Source organism: Pseudopipra pipra, chromosome 10, assembly GCF_036250125.1.
Source record: "Pseudopipra pipra isolate bDixPip1 chromosome 10, bDixPip1.hap1, whole genome shotgun sequence".
In the NCBI taxonomy this organism is placed as follows: domain Eukaryota; kingdom Metazoa; phylum Chordata; class Aves; order Passeriformes; family Pipridae; genus Pseudopipra; species Pseudopipra pipra.
In genome coordinates this window covers 23982369-24000332 of record NC_087558.1, presented here as the reverse complement: position 1 = coordinate 24000332, position 17964 = coordinate 23982369, and the positions used below count along the sequence as shown (strand labels likewise).

The 17964-nt window shown below is 39.8% G+C and overlaps 1 protein-coding gene across 4 annotated transcripts in view; it reads left to right on the top strand.

Moving 5' to 3' along the window:
* WDR33 (WD repeat domain 33) overlaps window positions 1-17964 on the top strand; it is a 69448-nt gene that overhangs the window by 11021 nt on the left and 40463 nt on the right. For all 4 annotated transcript variants that reach the window (XM_064666923.1, XM_064666919.1, XM_064666920.1 and 1 more), the window contains exons 2-7: window positions 8192-8415; window positions 10188-10256; window positions 10678-10782; window positions 11308-11403; window positions 11873-12024; window positions 13764-13861. In XM_064666923.1, the coding sequence (XP_064522993.1) occupies window positions 8212-8415; window positions 10188-10256; window positions 10678-10782; window positions 11308-11403; window positions 11873-12024; window positions 13764-13861 (724 nt within the window). In that variant the 5' untranslated portion in view covers window positions 8192-8211. The remainder of the gene's footprint in view (window positions 1-8191; window positions 8416-10187; window positions 10257-10677; window positions 10783-11307; window positions 11404-11872; window positions 12025-13763; window positions 13862-17964) is intronic.

Genomic DNA, 17964 nt, shown 5'->3' with positions numbered 1-17964 from the left:
GAGCTGTATCAGGGCAGGCTCAGGTTGGATCTCAGGGAAACTTCTTCCCCCAGAGGGTGGTTGGGCACTGCCCAGGCTCCCCAGGGCAGTGGGCACAGCCCCAAGGCTGCCAGAGCTCCAGGAGGGTTTGGCTGATCCTCTGGGGCACAGGGGGTGACTCCTGGGGATGGGCCTGTGCAGGGCTGAGGGTTGGACCTGATGATCCCTGTGGGTCCCTTCCAGCTCTGCATATTCTGGGATTCTGATTAATTCACTGGCAGACGTGCAGATTAGTTTTGGCAGATTTCAAGTGTATCTTCAGAACAATGTGATAGAAGCTTACTGCTGCTAGTGCTGGTTTTACAGTGGCTTTGGTACTATGATTTTCTGATGCTCCTGCTCCATTCCTATCAGTGAGTGAACAAGGGAGATGTAGAAACACTAAGTGAAAAGTAATCTTTTGTCCAGTTTCACTTACTGTTAAAAGGAGGAACTATTTTGGGACTATCTAATATAGTTTAAAATATTTGGAAGACAGTTTATGTAAAATTAGATGGTTTGCAAAAAAATGAAGAATCCTTTTTCTGTGTAACCCCTTGCCTCGTGATTTTATGTTTTCAAGAACTCTCATCACTCCTCTCAGTCCTTAATCAGGATGGCTGGCTCTGCTCCTGTGTAACAGAGAAATGGTTTATGTACATGCATGTTTATTTCTTTTTTTTTCATTGCTAAAACATAAAAAATTGCTGAAATGGCAAAAATTTGAACAGTTATGTCTGGAATATATCCTTTCACATAATCCTTTTGTGCTGGGAAGAGGTCTGATTCCCAGGAAAGGTAAAAAATTCTGAATGATGAGACCCAAGAAAGAGCTTTCCTCAGGAAGAGGGAAGCCAAGGAAGGATCCACAGCTGGTCTCCTGAGCAGAGATGCACATTCTGCCAAAGGACAAAAGAAAAAAGGATCTTTTGGAACTAGGTGTTGACACTCTGTAAAAGAGGGAATGGCATGACATTAAATTGTATTTTATATGATCACTTTGCAGAACAGTTGTGTTCATTCAAACATGGTTGTGGATTTCTAATACACAAGTTTGAAAGTGCAGAGGCATGTTTTTTCAAGAGATGACTGTTGACAGTAGGATTTTTGAATTTAAAGACATTACTAAAAGGAAATTAAACAGTATCTATACCTTGTAAATGTAAAGGTGCTTGTCTAGTCAAAGAACGATGGCGTCTGCTACTGATTATTGAGAAATAAACTTGTTAAGCTGCCTTTGCATTGTGATGTCCTTCTCTTATGCTTCAGGAAGCTGAGGTGGCTCTGCTCTACTCATGTTTTTTTACTGAACCACGTTTTGAACTCCTGTGTGCTGTTCCAGTGCAAGTAACTATTAATGTTCCCTGTTTCTCTTACACCGTGTGAGTGCTTTGGAGCCCACATGTGCTTTGTAGTGGAGCTGTCTAATACACATTTAAAGAAGCAGTTCACAGATAGCTCAGGAAATTTTTAGCACTTCCTTTCCTTTGTCTTGAAATGGCTAAAGCAGCAATGTCTTTTAAGCTTCAGCTTAGGCATGGTGTGTTCAGTGGCCAGCAGAGGACCACTGCAAAGTACCTTGCACTTCACAGAACAGCCTTCTGTGCTACCTCTGAAAACATACTTTTGGTGTGTTCAGGTTATTACTCGCTGTATTCCACCCAAGTTTCTTTCCCTTCAGTTAAAAATAACTACTAAATAGGCAAGGATACCTTAGTTACCAGTTACTGCACTTCATTAATGATGAGCTTTGCTTTCTGTGTGAATCGTATGAAATATGTCAAGATTATACATAAATCGCATATTTTTCATGTAGTATTGAACTGTCTGTAAGTAGTGATGTATTTAATATAAGCCATGACTCTCTTTCTCTAAGCTTTACTAGTTTGGTGGGTTTATTTTGATTTAAGTAGCCTGTTTTGTTTTATTTTGATTTAATGAAGTTATATGTGAATTGCTTTGGTTTCATGATTCAAGTCGAAATCTGTCAATTAATTTTCCAAACTTAATGAAAGATTCATTTTGACATTAGAAGAAAAACCATACCCAAAATAAGATGATAAAGTAACAGTGGTATTACACTGAATGCCAATGTCATCTTTGTAGCCTTATTTGAGTACATGACTTAAATGGTAACCATTTTCTGTAGTGGACTAATACTGCATGTGACTTTTTGCTTGTTTTAAAAGCAGAGAAACTCCCCAAATCCATCTGTCTTGACACCATGCTACCCTGGGTATGAGGTTGTTGTCAGTTATTTTCATTTTTAACTCTGCTCTCCAGCAATGTCCCTCCAGTTACTCAGTAGCATTAGTGAACCTGCTGTCCTGGCACTATTGGGGAGAAATGAAGGCCTTACTATGTTGCAGGTGTAGTTGTTGACAATTAAGGAACAGGGTGGACATTTTAGGTACTGTCACAAGCTCCTTTAATTCTGTTGTCCAGTTTCTTCTGCCTAATTCTCCCTGAACCATATTCTTTTTTTTTTCTTTTGCCTGTGTCTTATTTGTTGGGTTTCTCATTCACTCTTTCTTAACTGGCCTTGCTCCTCATGGTTTTGCTTCTGTAGTTTCTCCTGCTCTTTCTGTGTGTTTCTTTTAAGTTGTGTTTGGGATGTTTTTGGTTGTCTGGTGCTAATCCTGCTTTCAGTTTCATGTCAGATAATGCTTTCATTTATTCCCCATTTTGATACCATTTCCCAGGCTTGCTTTCGTTATCTTAGCTGAAGAATAAGCCCAATTACTTACCTTGCAAGGTAAGTAACCTTACAAGTAACCTTACTTGTTACTGGGTGTCAGAGACTGAAATAGCTAATGATTTATGCATTCCAGGAGTTTGCAGGCTTTGACTTTTGCCCTAAAAATGCAAGGAGAAACCCCAGGTGGACAGTTGAGCCCATCCCCTCAGTGCTAAGCCCTAAAAAGGCAAGGAGATGCCTCAGGTGGACTAAGCCCTAAAAAGGCAAGGAGATGCCTCAGGTGGACTAAGCCCTAAAAAGGCAAGGAGATGCCTCAGGTGGACTAAGCCCTAAAAAGGCAAGGAGATGCCTCAGGTGGACTAAGCCCTAAAAAGGCAAGAAGTTGCCTTAGAGGGGCTAAGCTCTAAAAGGCAAGAAGATACCTCAGGGAGCCAACTGGGCCCATCCCTCCCTCCAGTGCTAAGCCCTAAAAGGCAAACAACTCCTCATGCCAGGGAGGTGCAAAAGCATGCTGAGGGGATATAAACTGACTGGTGACTTTGAGAATTTGGGTTCTCCTTCTCCCCCACCGCCTGCGAATCACGACCATCGCTCTCAAGCATCACTGGACCCAGTGGGCAGTGACTATGTCCACTTCTTTTATACTCTCAGCTTCTCTTTTCCCTTACTCTCATCCTGGTTTTTCTCTCCCCTAAACAGTTTCTCCCCCCCCAAAAGTCATCTCAATGTTGCATTGTTTTATGACAACACCCAAACTGCTAGCATGCTTGTTGATACAGAATTGTTGAAATAAACCTGGTCAGTATATGTTTTCAAACACCAATTATTCAGTGTCATTTCACTCTAATCCACCCCAAGGGAATTATTGATAAAAACCTGGGTTATCCCCCCTCCCTTTTTCTGGGGCGGGTCGTAACACTGGGTGGCCCTGTATTTGCTCAGTGAATTAGTTTAGTATTCTCTATGTATCCCCAAATACATTTGTGCCTCAAAATGTGTGAAAGCTGGTCAGCTTTGAAAGGGGTATTTGTGGGAACAGGAAGGGGGAAGCTGATAAGGATGTGTGGAAAAATGGTATACAAAAATTAACTTCAAAGTTCAAATTGTGCCAGGAGTATAATGAACTAATGAAAGAAAATAGCCATTAATTGGCAACATTACTGTCCAGAATCAAAATATGAGCTGACCTGGGCATGATGTTGGAAAAAATCTTGCTGTTGCTTCTGATGGTGTACGTTAAGGAAAAAAATCGATTCTTTTGCTTAAATCCTGTTGATGGACTCTAAAATGAAAACAAAGTTTGGCACTTTGCTTCAAATAGGAAATTGTGTGTTACTGCACTGGATTACACAGTGTCCTGTAATATTTGTTTGTGTATTTCTCCTCACACTGCCAATACAAGAGGACCTTCAGCTATAGACATGCTGAATTCTGACATGTAGTTGATAAAGAAGATATTAAGAAGAGCCTGTTGAGGCACTGGTTTGTCCCAACAAAAGACCAAGTAGGATACTGGTAACTTAAATGGGGTATATTGCTCTGACTGGAGTAGAGGTCTTTGGAAAAAAATGCTCTAGTTTCAGTTGATAACTGATTCTGTACCAAACCCCTTCATTTCTGAAGCTGCTTTGTTTAGAACCTTCACTTGGTGTGTATATACACTCACCTGTATGTGCACACACTCTTTTGTCATAGATTACACACGTGTTATATGCAAACGTGACACGAAGGATGTTATGTGGATAAAAGCAAAATATTTGAGGCAATTAGAAGAAGGTGGTCCTGAGCAGCTGGGTACACAAAACTTTTTGCAGAGTTTGTAACTGCAGGTGGAAGGCTTTTTGTGATAGAGGCAGTGATCTCAAAAGTTGAAAAAACCAGACTATAAATGCTTCATTTTCCTAATCCTGTGTCATGATGTTGTAGTTGTGATGCCACTTAACTGTCTTGTCATAATCATGAATGTGGAAGGGTCCTTAGGCATGAAGAGGTGTAATTAACCTGTTTATGCCTTTAGTCACATTTTAAACAGTGATTTTTGCTGATGTGGATTACATGTTAAGTCTATGTTGTTTATGCTAGTTTAAGATAGACACTGATTGCAGTAGTTTTAGGTGTGTCCAGTCTAAATTGAGCCACATGATAGCTAATGCCTTCTTTACCAATGATGGTAATAGAGAAACTTTCTTCTGGAGATTTTTCTGGAGCAAGAAAACAAAGTATTAACTTTTTACTTTGCAGTATTTCCCTAAAACGGGGGGTTTATATAATGTTGACCAGAAAATACAGCTGATCAAAGTGGTTTTGGAGGCCCCAGCATATAGCTTTGACTGCATTCTTGGTCTCAGTTCTTGGACTTTATTTTTTACATTGCCTATAAGAGAGTACAGATGTGTGGATGCATGGCTTTGAAAAATTATCTTTTTCCCTCTGGTTTGAAGTAATGATTGGTATAAGAAAGTGTCTTATTCAGACTTGAGGGAGGGTAGTGCTGGAAAACTTGCATGTTGTATGTTTAATGCCAGCTTGTTGTGTTCATTCGAAGAAGCCGCTTTCTCTTTTAATTTTACCTTTGGGATTTAACACTTGAAACTTTCTGTACAAGTTTGTTCCTTCTGCCAACCCATAAGAGAATCCGAGGGAGTGTTAGAGGCACTTGACGCGATTCCTGCCTGAGAAAATTTGGGTACTTTTTTCATGCTCCAGGCAAGCTTAATGTTGTAGGACCTGTGTTACAGTTGTGGTCTGGAGTGTGTGGAGGCAGATGTGGTGTCTGATTAGACCACTTGGTATTGGGCAGCTTCCAGGCAAATGAGCCTTTCAGCTGCGGGGCAAAGGGTTATTTTTTGGCCACTGGGCTCTCTCTCTCCTTCTCTCCTCCCAGTTCCCACTTTGGTCTGATGAGATGCTCTACCTGCCAAAGGGGTTATGTTTCCTTACCTAATTTAAGGAAACCTGCTGTTTTAGTTTGGACCTGTCTATCTTGAATGGAGAATAGTTGTAATGGCTTTAGTTTGGCTTTCCCCTTGTCTGTGGCAGCTGTTTGTGTAGCAAGCAGCCAGCCAGGTGCTGTGGGTGGCTTGGTTTGTAGCTGGCTTGTCACCCTTGGTTAGCAGTGGAAAGGAGTGTGAGCTCCCAAGTTTGCCAAGCTAATTCCTGCCCTGTGCCCAACAAACTGCCTGATGGTTATTTAAAGGGCAACCTGTAGTTAGGAAGAACCTCTTGAAAAGAATCAAACTGTGCACTGCTTTTAAACCCCCTCGTGTGTCTGGCATTTCTGTCTTAGCTTTATTTTGCTATTTAAAAAATGGAAATGTTTTTCAACTACTGGGATCCAAAAAAAAAAGCAAGATTTTTAAATCTGGCAGTGAAACAACTTTCCAACTCTTTCAAATTGAGGATATGAGTACTTTAACTAATTAGGAAAGTACATTAATGAATTTACAAACAGGTTATGCCATTTTTTTTAAAGAAATCTGCTATTTTATTTCCTTTCTCTTTATTAAGTACATTTTGCTTCTGTGTAAACACTTAAACCTTTGTGCAAAGGGGAGTTTCTCAGCCATTTTGCATTCCCTTGATGACAGGGCCAGTTTATTTTGGTTTAAAATGTTTTTCAAACCAAGTATAGGATGTGGGGGAGAATACATTCAAAATGAAGTTTGAGCTTTTGTTGCTTCAGTGTGTGTCACCACTTAGTCTGAGGTCAGTATATACTTGAAAGACTGTGTATATTGTAGTTTTCAGCTCTGAGGAGGTTGCCATGATCTCATAATGTAAGGATTTCATAGACTGAAAAATCAGATTTTACACTCATTTCCCTCTGTCAGAAAAACTCTGAATATTGGAATTTTCTCCCTGCCCCTCCACTTCCTTAACATTCTCAGTGAATTTTGTTGTGGGGGAAATGATGTTCAATTACATTTATCAAACCTTGATAAAGATGTAATTTATTTTGCAGTAATGGAATTGAAAATATACCTACAGGTAGAATGTGATCTGTGGGCCATTTACTAGAAGTTAAGTAGAGGAAATGTAATTTTGGTTTTAGGTCCTAGAAAAAGATGTTGAGTCAGCCTTTGAAAACTTTTTGCCTTGTCAATAGTTAAATGAATTTGTAACTGATGTGATATTTCCTGGGTTTTATATTGAATCTGAAATATTGTCTGCTGAAGGCTCTTGCCATTTCTTGCATTTATGCTGTTTCACCGAGGACATTCTCTTCCTGCGCATTTTTAGTTTAGGGATGGTAATGTGAACTTACTAGTGATGTGTTTCAATACAGAACTCCTCTTGATAGAGAGAGAAAAAAGGTACTTACCTACTTTAATGTTGGCGTTACGAGGCGCAGGGCAGGAAAAATAATTCTTCAGAGAATCCTGCAAATGTTTGTTTGCCGAGAAACGGCGCTTTCCAAAGCTGTTAGTCATCCTTGTAAACTTGGGTTAGGGGAGATCCTGGAACTGTGTGTTAGGGGAGATCTGGAACTGTGTGTTAGGGGAGATCTGGAACTGTGTGTTAGGGGAGATCCTGGAACTGTGTGTTAGGGGAGATCTGGAACTGTGTGTTAGGGGAGATCCTGGAACTGTGTGTTAGGGGAGATCCTGGAACTGTGTGTTAGGGGAGATCCTGGAACTGTGTGTTAGGGGAGATCCTGGAACTGTGTGTTAGGGGAGATCCTGGAACTGTGTGTTAGGGGAGATCCTGTCACTGTGTGTTAGGGGAGATCCTGGAACTGTGTGTTAGGGGAGATCCTGGAACTGTGTGTTAGGGGAGATCCTGGAACTGTGCTAACGTCGTGTTAGGGGAGATCCTGTAACTGTGCTAACCTTGGGTTAGGGGAGATCCTGTAACTGTGCTAACCTTGGGTTAGGGGAGATCCTGTAACTGTGCTAACCTTGGGTTAGGGGAGATCCTGTAACTGTGCTAACCTTGGGTTAGGGGAGATCCTGGAACTGTGCTAACCTTGGGTTAGGGGAGATCCTGTAACTGTGCTAACCTTGGGTTAGGGGAGATCTGGAACTGTGTGCTGACCTTGGGTTAGGGGAGATCTGGAACTGTGTGCTGACCTTGGGTTAGGGGAGATCTGGAACTGTGTGCTCACCTTGGGTCATGGGAGATCTGGAACTGTGTGCTGACCTTGGGTCATGGGAGATCTGGAACTGTGTGCTGACCTTGGGTCAGGGGAGATCTGGAACTGTGTGCTAACGTGGTGTTAGGGGAGATCTGGAACTGTGTGCTCACCTTGGGTTAGGGGAGATCTGGAACTGTGTGCTAACCTTGGGTCAGGGGAGATCCTGGAACTGTGTGCTGACCTTGGGTCAGGGGAGATCTGGAACTGTGTGCTGACCTTGGGTCAGGGGAGATCTGGAACTGTGTGCTGACCTTGGGTCAGGGGAGATCTGGAACTGTGTGCTGACCTTGGGTCAGGGGAGATCTGGAGCTGTGTGCTAACGCGGTGTTTCGCTCCCGCAGTTCCCGGAGCCGAGGGAGCCATGGCCACGGAAATCGGGTCCCCGCCGCGGTTCTTCCACATGCCGAGGTTCCAGCACCAGGCCCCTCGGCAGCTCTTCTACAAGCGGCCGGACTTCGCGCAGCAGCAGGCGATGCAGCAGCTCACCTTCGACGGGAAGCGCATGAGGAAAGCTGTGAACAGGAAGACCATAGACTACAATCCCTCTGTGATTAAATATCTGGAGGTTAGTTAATTAGCCGATTTTTTGGGTTGTCCAGAAGCCTTTTTGACTTCCTGAAAGGTGATTGTGCTTCTCTGTGACCGTAAAGCGGTCTGGAATAACAAAAGATCTGCTGCTGCGTTTTTGACCAAAATGACAAAAGCTTGTAAATTTGGTGTATGATGAATAAAAAGGGGAGGTTGGTTTTTGGTAATAAAACTGCACGTACAGCTAATTTTATATTTTGTATAAATGCCAGCTTTTCCATCCTCTCTTGGAATTAGAAGCTGGAATGCAGTTGAGTGTCTTGGATGATATTCTGACTTTTCAGTGATCATAAAAACTCATTATAAATAATGTAGTTGTTCTTATTTTTGTTTTGAAATAGAAATTTCCCAAAGTGGAAGATGAACCATTACCCCTTCCTCTTCAGAACCAGGGCATTAAAAAATGTTTTCTCATCATTTTACTGAATGGCACTTCAGCTTGCACTGGGGTCTCTGAAAGTCCATTTCTGTACAGTTGATAAATACAGAAAAACGTAAATGAAGTTTTGTTTCTGTAAAAATGCTTATTTAGGTCTCCTAATGGGGTGGCATTAATTCTTTAAAAAATAAAATTTTCTGGTCCAAGATTTACTCCACAGGTGGTGGGTATTAGCCTAGAAGAAATAGAATGCAATCTACAAATACTGGAATTGTTGCAGCTGCAACAGCAATGTTGCAAAAACATGATGAAAGCAATTCCATCTGCTATGGCCAGGGCATGATTATAGCTTGTAGGTGTTAACAGTTGGAAGGTTTTCTTAATAACCTAATCTGTTATCTTCTAAGATCTGTTTGAACATCCAGCATTTTAAACATATTCTTTTATTTTAGGAATGCCCCAAAAGAGATTCTGTTAGTAGTGGACTATTCTAAAAGAATAATTTCAGAAGTTCAGGACCTTTGTAGTATGGCAGAAAAAGGAACTGTTTATTAAAATTCTGTTTATTAAAGTAATCACAAACAAAAAATCTGATTTCTGTATGTCTTGGATGCTTACACAAAATTAGGATATACTAGAATTCCATTTCAATCCTGGCTTAATACTACCGATTTAATGTGTTTCTATCAAGAAACCCAAGGAAAATAGTTAATATGTAATTTACTCTTGGCTTAAGAAATTGTAGCAAACTGTAGTAGCTGGGAATGTTTTACCTAGAATTGTAACTTAAGTTTCCAATATCTACACAGATCCAAATTGGTAGAGTCTGGGGCACAAAGCTGAAATAACTAATTTTATTCTTAGTTCATGAGAAGTGTTTTTGAAGAGGTTGTGTTTGACAGCTCACAATATTTAACTAATTGAAGGCATTGTTATCCCCACATCTCAGTTTCATCCATTTGAAGGCACTGTCTTTATGCTTGAGCTGCAGAAAGTCCTTTTCTAGCTCGTGTTGCTCTGTGGGATTTCATGTGGAGTTAATCAGCACAGCTACTACTGGTGTTAATCCTTATCCTGAACATAAAGCTCTGAAAGGATTGAAGGTGCCTCTCTGGGACTACCTGTTAGCTTGGGCAGTACCACCCATCTGTGGCACAGGAATGTGCAGCACTTCAAACACTCCTGACTCCTTTGCTTACAGCACACAAATTCTACAGGTTTCCCGAGTCCAAAGTCTTAATGGAGCTTATTTTAAAATTCTTGGGGTGCTTTGGAGTTTTCCCAAACAGACTCTCAATGTGTTCCTTATTTTTTGTTATTTAACAGTGGAGTGCACTAGTATGAACTAGGAGTTGTTTTCTTCTTTCCAGAACAGAGTATGGCAGAGAGACCAGCGAGATATGCGAGCAATCCAGCCTGATGCAGGATATTATAATGATGTAAGTAGGATTGTCTTATTCACCGATGAAGTTCTGCAGATAAAACTTGTCCAGAAAATGGGAAGGATTCTGCATGTCAGCTGAGGTTATCATTGTGTCTGCAAGAAGCCTTAAAGTTATGAAGGGTATCTTCACTCTACATTATTTTCTGTTGGAATCCACAAAGAGAACCTGAACCTGGATAGGCTTTTAATTTCTGGACATAACTCCTATAATGCACTGAGGTTGCAAAGCTGCTCTTGAAGATACTGGTTCTGGATGTTTTGAGTTGATAAATCATGCAGACTTTGAAACACTTCTATGGATTTATTTCTGGTAATATCCCTGCAAATGACAGTCTTGCTTTTCCAGAAATGGGTGTTCAGAATATGTGCTTTTCTTGAAGTTTCTGATTTTAAATCTTTTGTTTCTTCTCTTACAGCTGGTCCCTCCTATAGGAATGCTGAACAATCCTATGAATGCTGTGACAACAAAGTTTGTTAGAACATCTACTAATAAAGTAAAATGCCCAGTGTTTGTTGTCAGGGTGAGTACACTGCTGGAATTGTATTGTCTTAGTTTAAATTAGACTGATTCTTAACTGAAACAAGATGGCAGTTAAAGCATCTTCAAAAACTAGTACGTGGAATGCATGGACTACTTCTGTGTCCAGTCTTTCTATAGAAAGTTTAAGGAAAATAAATGGTAAGGTCTGAGTACACAAGAGTTCTTACTGTGAGTTTGAGGTGCATTTCCACTTTCCCCATCACATTTTGGAGACAAGTATTGTTTAGTATGGATATTGGGTGCTGTAAATATACTGATGCCAGTAAGCTTTTCTTCTCTAGATTTTTTCATGGCTTTTACAGTGGGCTTTATCCTGTTGTTATAAAAACCAAAAGCCCTGGGGCACAGTTCTGCTTTTTTGTCTATCTTGCATCCTCTATAAAATCATTTAGTTAATTCTGTTTCCACAGATTCCCTGAAGAAGCTGTTGAAACAGAATTGGAGAATTGTGAAGAAATATTTGAATGTTATATTTGCCCAGTTTAGTTAAATGTTTCTTTTGCAGTGGACTCCTGAGGGGAGACGTTTGGTCACTGGTGCATCTAGTGGAGAGTTCACTTTATGGAATGGACTGACTTTCAATTTTGAAACAATATTGCAGGTAAATTAATCTATAAAAATTTCTATGTAGTTCCTTGAGGTCTTGGAGCATGTTCTAGGAACACATCTTCATCCTACTCATCGTGGGTCTATGGTCTGAGTGGTAGTGGGAGTCTTAGAGGTCTTTTATTCTGCTCTGACTCCATGTCAGACTGGCTTCAGGCAATTCACATAATGCTTCTTATTCCTTCTCTATCTGTTATACTAACTGTTCTCAAGAACATAGTATTTGTAATAATAAAGAAACATGTTGGAAACAAAATGCAAATACTGTTACTATTTAGAAGACCAGTGTATGCAGAGTAAGGAATTTTTTCCCCCCCACAATAACATCTTGAATGTAATTAGATCATCACTGTTCTCATCTCCTCATTGCAGCTGTTAAGTAGGAACTTTAGTAACTTCAGTGTTTGTGTGGATCAGATGGTATTTGAATGTGTTTGCTAGAAGTTTTGTTTCTGAATTTACAGGCTCACGACAGCCCTGTAAGGGCTATGACTTGGTCACACAATGATATGTGGATGCTGACAGCAGACCACGGGGGATATGTGAAATACTGGCAGTCCAACATGAACAACGTCAAGATGTTCCAGGCACATAAGGAGGCGATTAGAGAGGCCAGGTTTATACACAATATACCATTTTCTGTAGTACCTATTGCCATGATTAGACTGTTCTCTAAGTGTATTCTGGGTGCAGAAATGCATGGGTTCTGTCAGATTCTGGGAGACTTCATGCACCACATAAACACAATATTTCCTTTTGTTTCCACATTCTCACCGTTTTGCTGGCACCTTTCTGAATTAGTATTGTCCCAGTATCCGCCTCTGCAATATGTTAGAGATGTATTTGTCTGCCGCATTTTGCACTGGTATTCTTTTCATTTTTATATGGTGACAATGTGTATCAGTTATTCCTTTTTATACGCACTGTGTAAGACAACAATTTCATTCCAAATAAAGAATTCAGTCTTTAATAATCTAACTGAATAAAATATAAAGCCTTCAGAAATAAAACACCTGCATAGTTCTCACAAAATAATAAAACACTAAATAAAGTGAAGAACTGCTTGGCTTGGTGAAGCCAAGACTTCCAGTAATACTAAATACCCACGCAGACTGCCACATACAGAAGTCTAATGTTAATACTAAATGGGTTCTTCAAGCTTGAAACTGTAAGAAGACTGTAGGATATTCTCTTGGTTCAGTGTTGATGCCTCAGTTGTGCAAATGTCTATATAATGGAAGCTAAAGTGATACTATCAGTAAGATGGAAATGAAGGATGTTTCTAGAGCAAACCTGCATATAATCCTTAGTAAGATATGGAAATGTTTTTAAAGTAAACCTGAAGAGAAGCTGCAGATCCAAAATGAAGCTAAAGCAGTGTTTGTATGGGTTCAGGTGCTGGTGATAAAGGTTCACTGCCACAAACCCACTTTCTGTTAAAGTCACCATTTTGCTTGGATAAGGGTGCATTTTCTGCCAGAGTTTGGTTTTGAGAAGTGCTTACTTTGGATTCAGTTACTGTCTGACTATCATGGCCATACACTGAATTTCTGTGCTACTTTAAGCCCTTTCTTGATCATAAAGATCTAAGATTTCACAAGGGCTCCCTCATGGTCTCTCCCTGCACCAGAAAAGAAGTGAGTGCCTGTCAGTTGCTGGAGATGTTCTGGCCCTGTTCACATGGCTAAATAACTCCTTGCTTTTCCAGTGACTTTCATCAAGCAATGTTGACTGCTGAATCTGGAAGCTGCTTATATGTCTATAGGATTCTTTTCATGGTTTTGGTGGGCTATAATAAGAGGGAGTGTTTCCAAATTGCTCTTACAATAAGTGGTATGCTTGTTTTATATAGTTTTTTTAACAGTTAATCCAAGTAGCATTTTCCCGTGACCAGCTTTCACTTATTTTTTGCTTCTCTGCTGCAAAGCACCTGTGGCTGAAGAGGAGTTTTTTCCCTAAGAACCATTATCTCTGCTTCTACACAGTGTCACTTCCTTATGGTGTTGCCAAACATGACAATCTAGGGCGCCAGTTACCAAATCCTATTGATGTTGCTTCTCATCCTGCAGAGAAGGCGCTGCCGTGGGCAGTCAGAGATAGGAAGGTGCTAAGAATAAATGATGGATTTTTTTTTCCCTCATTTGACAGGGGACTGCAATGCAATAAGTAATCCTATGCTAAATTCATGTCTTGTGATGAAGTGTCGTTTGGCAGGCACTGTATTCACTTAAAAGTGCCTATGTTCAAATGCCTCCTTCAGTGTATAACACATAACAGTATAATTTTGCCCTGTCTGAGAAGCATAATCTGTTAAATGCTGACTTCTTTCCCCTGCTGTGTGTCTTCATGTAACAGTTTCTCACCCACGGATAATAAATTTGCTACATGCTCTGACGACGGCACTGTTAGAATCTGGGACTTTCTACGTTGCCATGAGGAGAGAATTCTTCGAGGTATGTGTACCAAAAGTACTGATTTGGGTATTTCACGAGGGGGAAAACCTTTTTTTTTTTTTTTAACTAGGGGTTCACAATACAGAAGTATCAGCTTGTCTACAGTTTTTGTCTTGAGTGCTCCAAACAAGTTTTTGTTTGGCTGCTGCTGTAGGTGCCTTATCATAATCAGATAGGCTGCAGTTCACAGTGGCATTACTCTGGTTACTGTCCACTTAAGCTCCAAACAATGGAGATGGGTAGAAGAACATTTTGCTGCTCCTAATTTGGTAGAAACAGCTGTTTCTGGATCAGGAATACATTTATCTTTCTCTAGAGCTTAATCTTTGTGACCACTTTTACTTCAGAACACACATCTTCATGCAGAGGATTCCATTCTTTTCATGGGCGTGCCTTCCATTCTGATTTCTTCAGAGGCAAGGTAGTTATTTCTCATTCCTTAAGAGGAGGAGAGTATTTAAGTAGAGAAAATAGGTACATTTTCAGCACATCACACATAGCACAGGCAAATAATTCTAGCTTTGGTTAAATAGTTCTCTGTCCAACATCTGTGTACACTAACTTCTGGTGCCTCTCCACTGGCCTTGAGCTTTCTCCTTCTCTTGCTGCAATCTTAATGAGCAATAACAGGAGCTTCTGACAGCTGTTCCTTTCTTGCAGAAGATGTCAAAGGTGCATAATTTAACAGGAGAATATATTAAAAAGCTGCTATGAGATTGGGGATGGTAGACTTGCAGATAAACTGCAAAGAAGGTATGCAATAAAAAACATGGGCTTTCAGTTTTAGGTGTGTGAGCTTGTGCTTTCCTAAAGTAAGGATTTTTATTTTTAATTGTGCCTTAAACTTGGACCTGCATTCCATATTTTATGAAGTAGAGCTCTCCCTGTTTCTTTTGAATCTTAAGCTCTTTATGTTACTTTTAAACACCACTGCTCTGCAAAGATGTTGGGCTCCTGCATTCTTGCAGTGATGATATTTTAACAGCATGTGTGCATAGACATTATGGTGATTGTGTTTGCAGGACCTGGCAAGCAGATTTCTAGGTTATATCATTTACAGCTGTTACTCTGGAAGGCCCCAGACAGATTTGGGACTGTTTTGCTCGATCCTTTACAAAGGAATCATTCTGCACTAACCACGTTCTGTACCCTCCTCCAGGTTTGTGGAGGGAATGGGGATTGCCTCCAGGCAGAGTAGTCGAGGTTACAGAAGTCCCTCCACTTCTACATTCTTTCAACATTCTGTATAAAGTAGAAGTAAACCATTTAATTTAGGCTATGAAGAAGAGAACTTGCATTACATTTTCTTCCTTTATCTTGTGTGTTTTAGCATTGTAACTATGACTAGACCTCAAATAGAATTATCCTTTTATTTCTAACAGTTTATATATATACTGTTTTTAGTTTGCACAGTAGTTCTGTAAGTAACACATTTGCTTCTACTCATTATCTACTCACACTTCATCTTTTGTGTAAATTGGAAATGGTTTGAGAACTTTACATCTCTGGGCAAAATTGGACAGGACAGATTATTCCTTGTTTCTGCTGTCAAATAAGCAAAGAAAACCCAAACCTCAACCCAAACAACACCAGCAGAAAAATCTCCCACAACAAAGCAAAATAATACCAAAAACCCTGATAGTTGGGAGGATGTTTCTGCAAACATACAGGTTTGATTTGGCTTTGGTCTCTAATACTGTTTTTAAGTATGGTCAGAAGACTTATTTGAAAGAGCTGGATTGTTAACAGTTAAGTAGTTTTCTTGGTGGGAAACACAAGCTTTCACTTTGTTATTTGGAGCTTAGAGCTTATGGCTTTAGGATACTTATCCTCAGCTTTTGGCTTCTCCACTTGCATTCTGCTTTTAAATATTTAGAAGTGTGACCTGTAATACTTTGCTTAGTACAGCCTTCAGATTGTGTAAAAACTCATGCCATTGCCATCCAGAGTTAGTGATCTGTAAATTACAATTCTAGAACCACTACATCAAAAGGATTTCATTATGTACAGAAATTGTTTAGATCAAATACCATGCTGAGGAATGGTTTTTATTTCCCACTTTCACACGTCATACAGCAGTTCTGGATAATATTGGTACTGTGAAGTTGAAGGGGTTCTACAGTGTCCTTTAGATCCAGAGCTTTGCTTCCTGTATTAAGGTATTCTTCAGGTTATCACACTGAATTATAAAAATCAAATGTAACTATCAATTTGCAGCCTGATGTATTTATGAAAAAGATTAGCACTCACAGGGGTAATATGTCAATAATATTGTTATTCCTACTGATTTTTTAACAACAAATTCAGGAACATATTTTAAAAAACAGATTTGAGGATTTTATTGCTGAGGAATGCTTTTAAAGCAGTTCAGTAAAGAGCATTAAAGTTACTGGGATATGCTGATACAGAAAAGACAAAACACTGTAGACTTAGTACAGGTCCTTTTGCTTGCACTGTGGAATAAGCTTATAATTATTCCTGTTACTTAATGAAATATTCCCTTTAAAACTGGTCTGAGGCAACAATTCTAGTCTTGTGAAGAGTAGTGGAAAAAGAGACAGCAGTGGTAAATTACATAGGATGACTTGTTAAGGTTTTCCTGGAGTTTTTTCAGCTGTCTGTAGCAGGCTATGCATTTTTTTCAGTGGTTTAACCCATGAATACGTGGGCTGTATGAGATACACTTATTAACTGTCTCCAGCTTACTTTTATTTTGTCAAAATGAAGATAAACAGGACACCCTGTTTGGTCCTTCACACATACTGCCAGAAGTTCTGGGTCTCTTTTCTTCAATCTCCAAGTCCCTTTGCTGTCCAGCTTTTCACTGATTTATGTTGCTTTGACTGCTGTTTCTCCCACTGTGACTTCCCAGCACACAGGAGGTGGAGTTTAAGCATTTTGTTAGAGGTACGTGCAGAGTTATCAGGCTCATTTTTAATATCCTAAAGAAATAAATAGGATTACAATGTTTTCCTCAGGGAACCATCTTTAAATAATTACAGTGAATTATCTTAGAAGAACTCGAAGGTGGGGGAAATGGCCTTGAGTGTCAGTTACTTACCTGCTTGCTTCCCCACAGCCCAGGTCCAGTCTGGCTTCTCTCTTGAAGTAGAAGTGCTGTGTTCCTGATTTTGGAGCTTTTGCCTATGTTAATTCCTGGCATGATGCCATCTTGATGGTAGCAAATGCAGTTTGATGCACTTCCCAAAATACACTGGTAGAAACTTCACTGATGTTAAAAAAGTTCTTGCTAAAATAAGACTTGGAAAACAGGCTGTAGTACAGCAACATGGTTTTTTCACTACAGTAATCTGTTCCTCTGAAAGGCATTTCCAATAAAACACTATCAGGTCTTTTGTCTAAACAGCTGCAGTGAAGTCCAGGACATGGTGTGAACATTTCTGTAAGAACATACACATTGATGGCTTTTGGTAGTGCTGAAAACATCCAGTGAAAAACTGTGTGCAGTAAAATCTTCATGTTCCTTTATTTCTATTGAGAAATTAATGGTATTTCTGATTTCTCCTTGTGGCAGTGACTCTGGGTCTGGGCTGATGTGTCCCTGAGAATATTTTGGGTAGATCATTAATAAGCACATGATTCCTTAATTATTCTCTCAGCATGATGCCATGGGCTGCGAGGCTACAAATACATTTTGGATTTCTCAGTTCCACTATCCTTCCTTCTCCTTCCTTTCACAGTCACCAATAGAATTCCAATAGAAATACGTGGTTGAGATGACTGTAATGTTTTTATTCTGAAGGGTAGATGAGCACTATGTTCCCATGATTTCAAAGGTTGCCTGCCTTAAATAGGTCTTTTGGGGAGGATAACTCCATGCAGCTCTCTGAAGGATGGTAACCCATGCTTTTTAAAATACTTTGTAGATAAGTTTTTCTATCTTCTGTCTCTAAAATAGAATAATACACTAAATGATCTTTCAGCCAATGTGGTAGGCTTGGAATAGATTTTTCTTATCCTAACTTGAACATAAAAACAATCAAGATTTCATTATGTTCTGTCTGGATTTAAAATTTGAAGTTTGTAACAACATGTTATTCTTACCACCATCACCTACAAAATAACACATATGTATTACATGC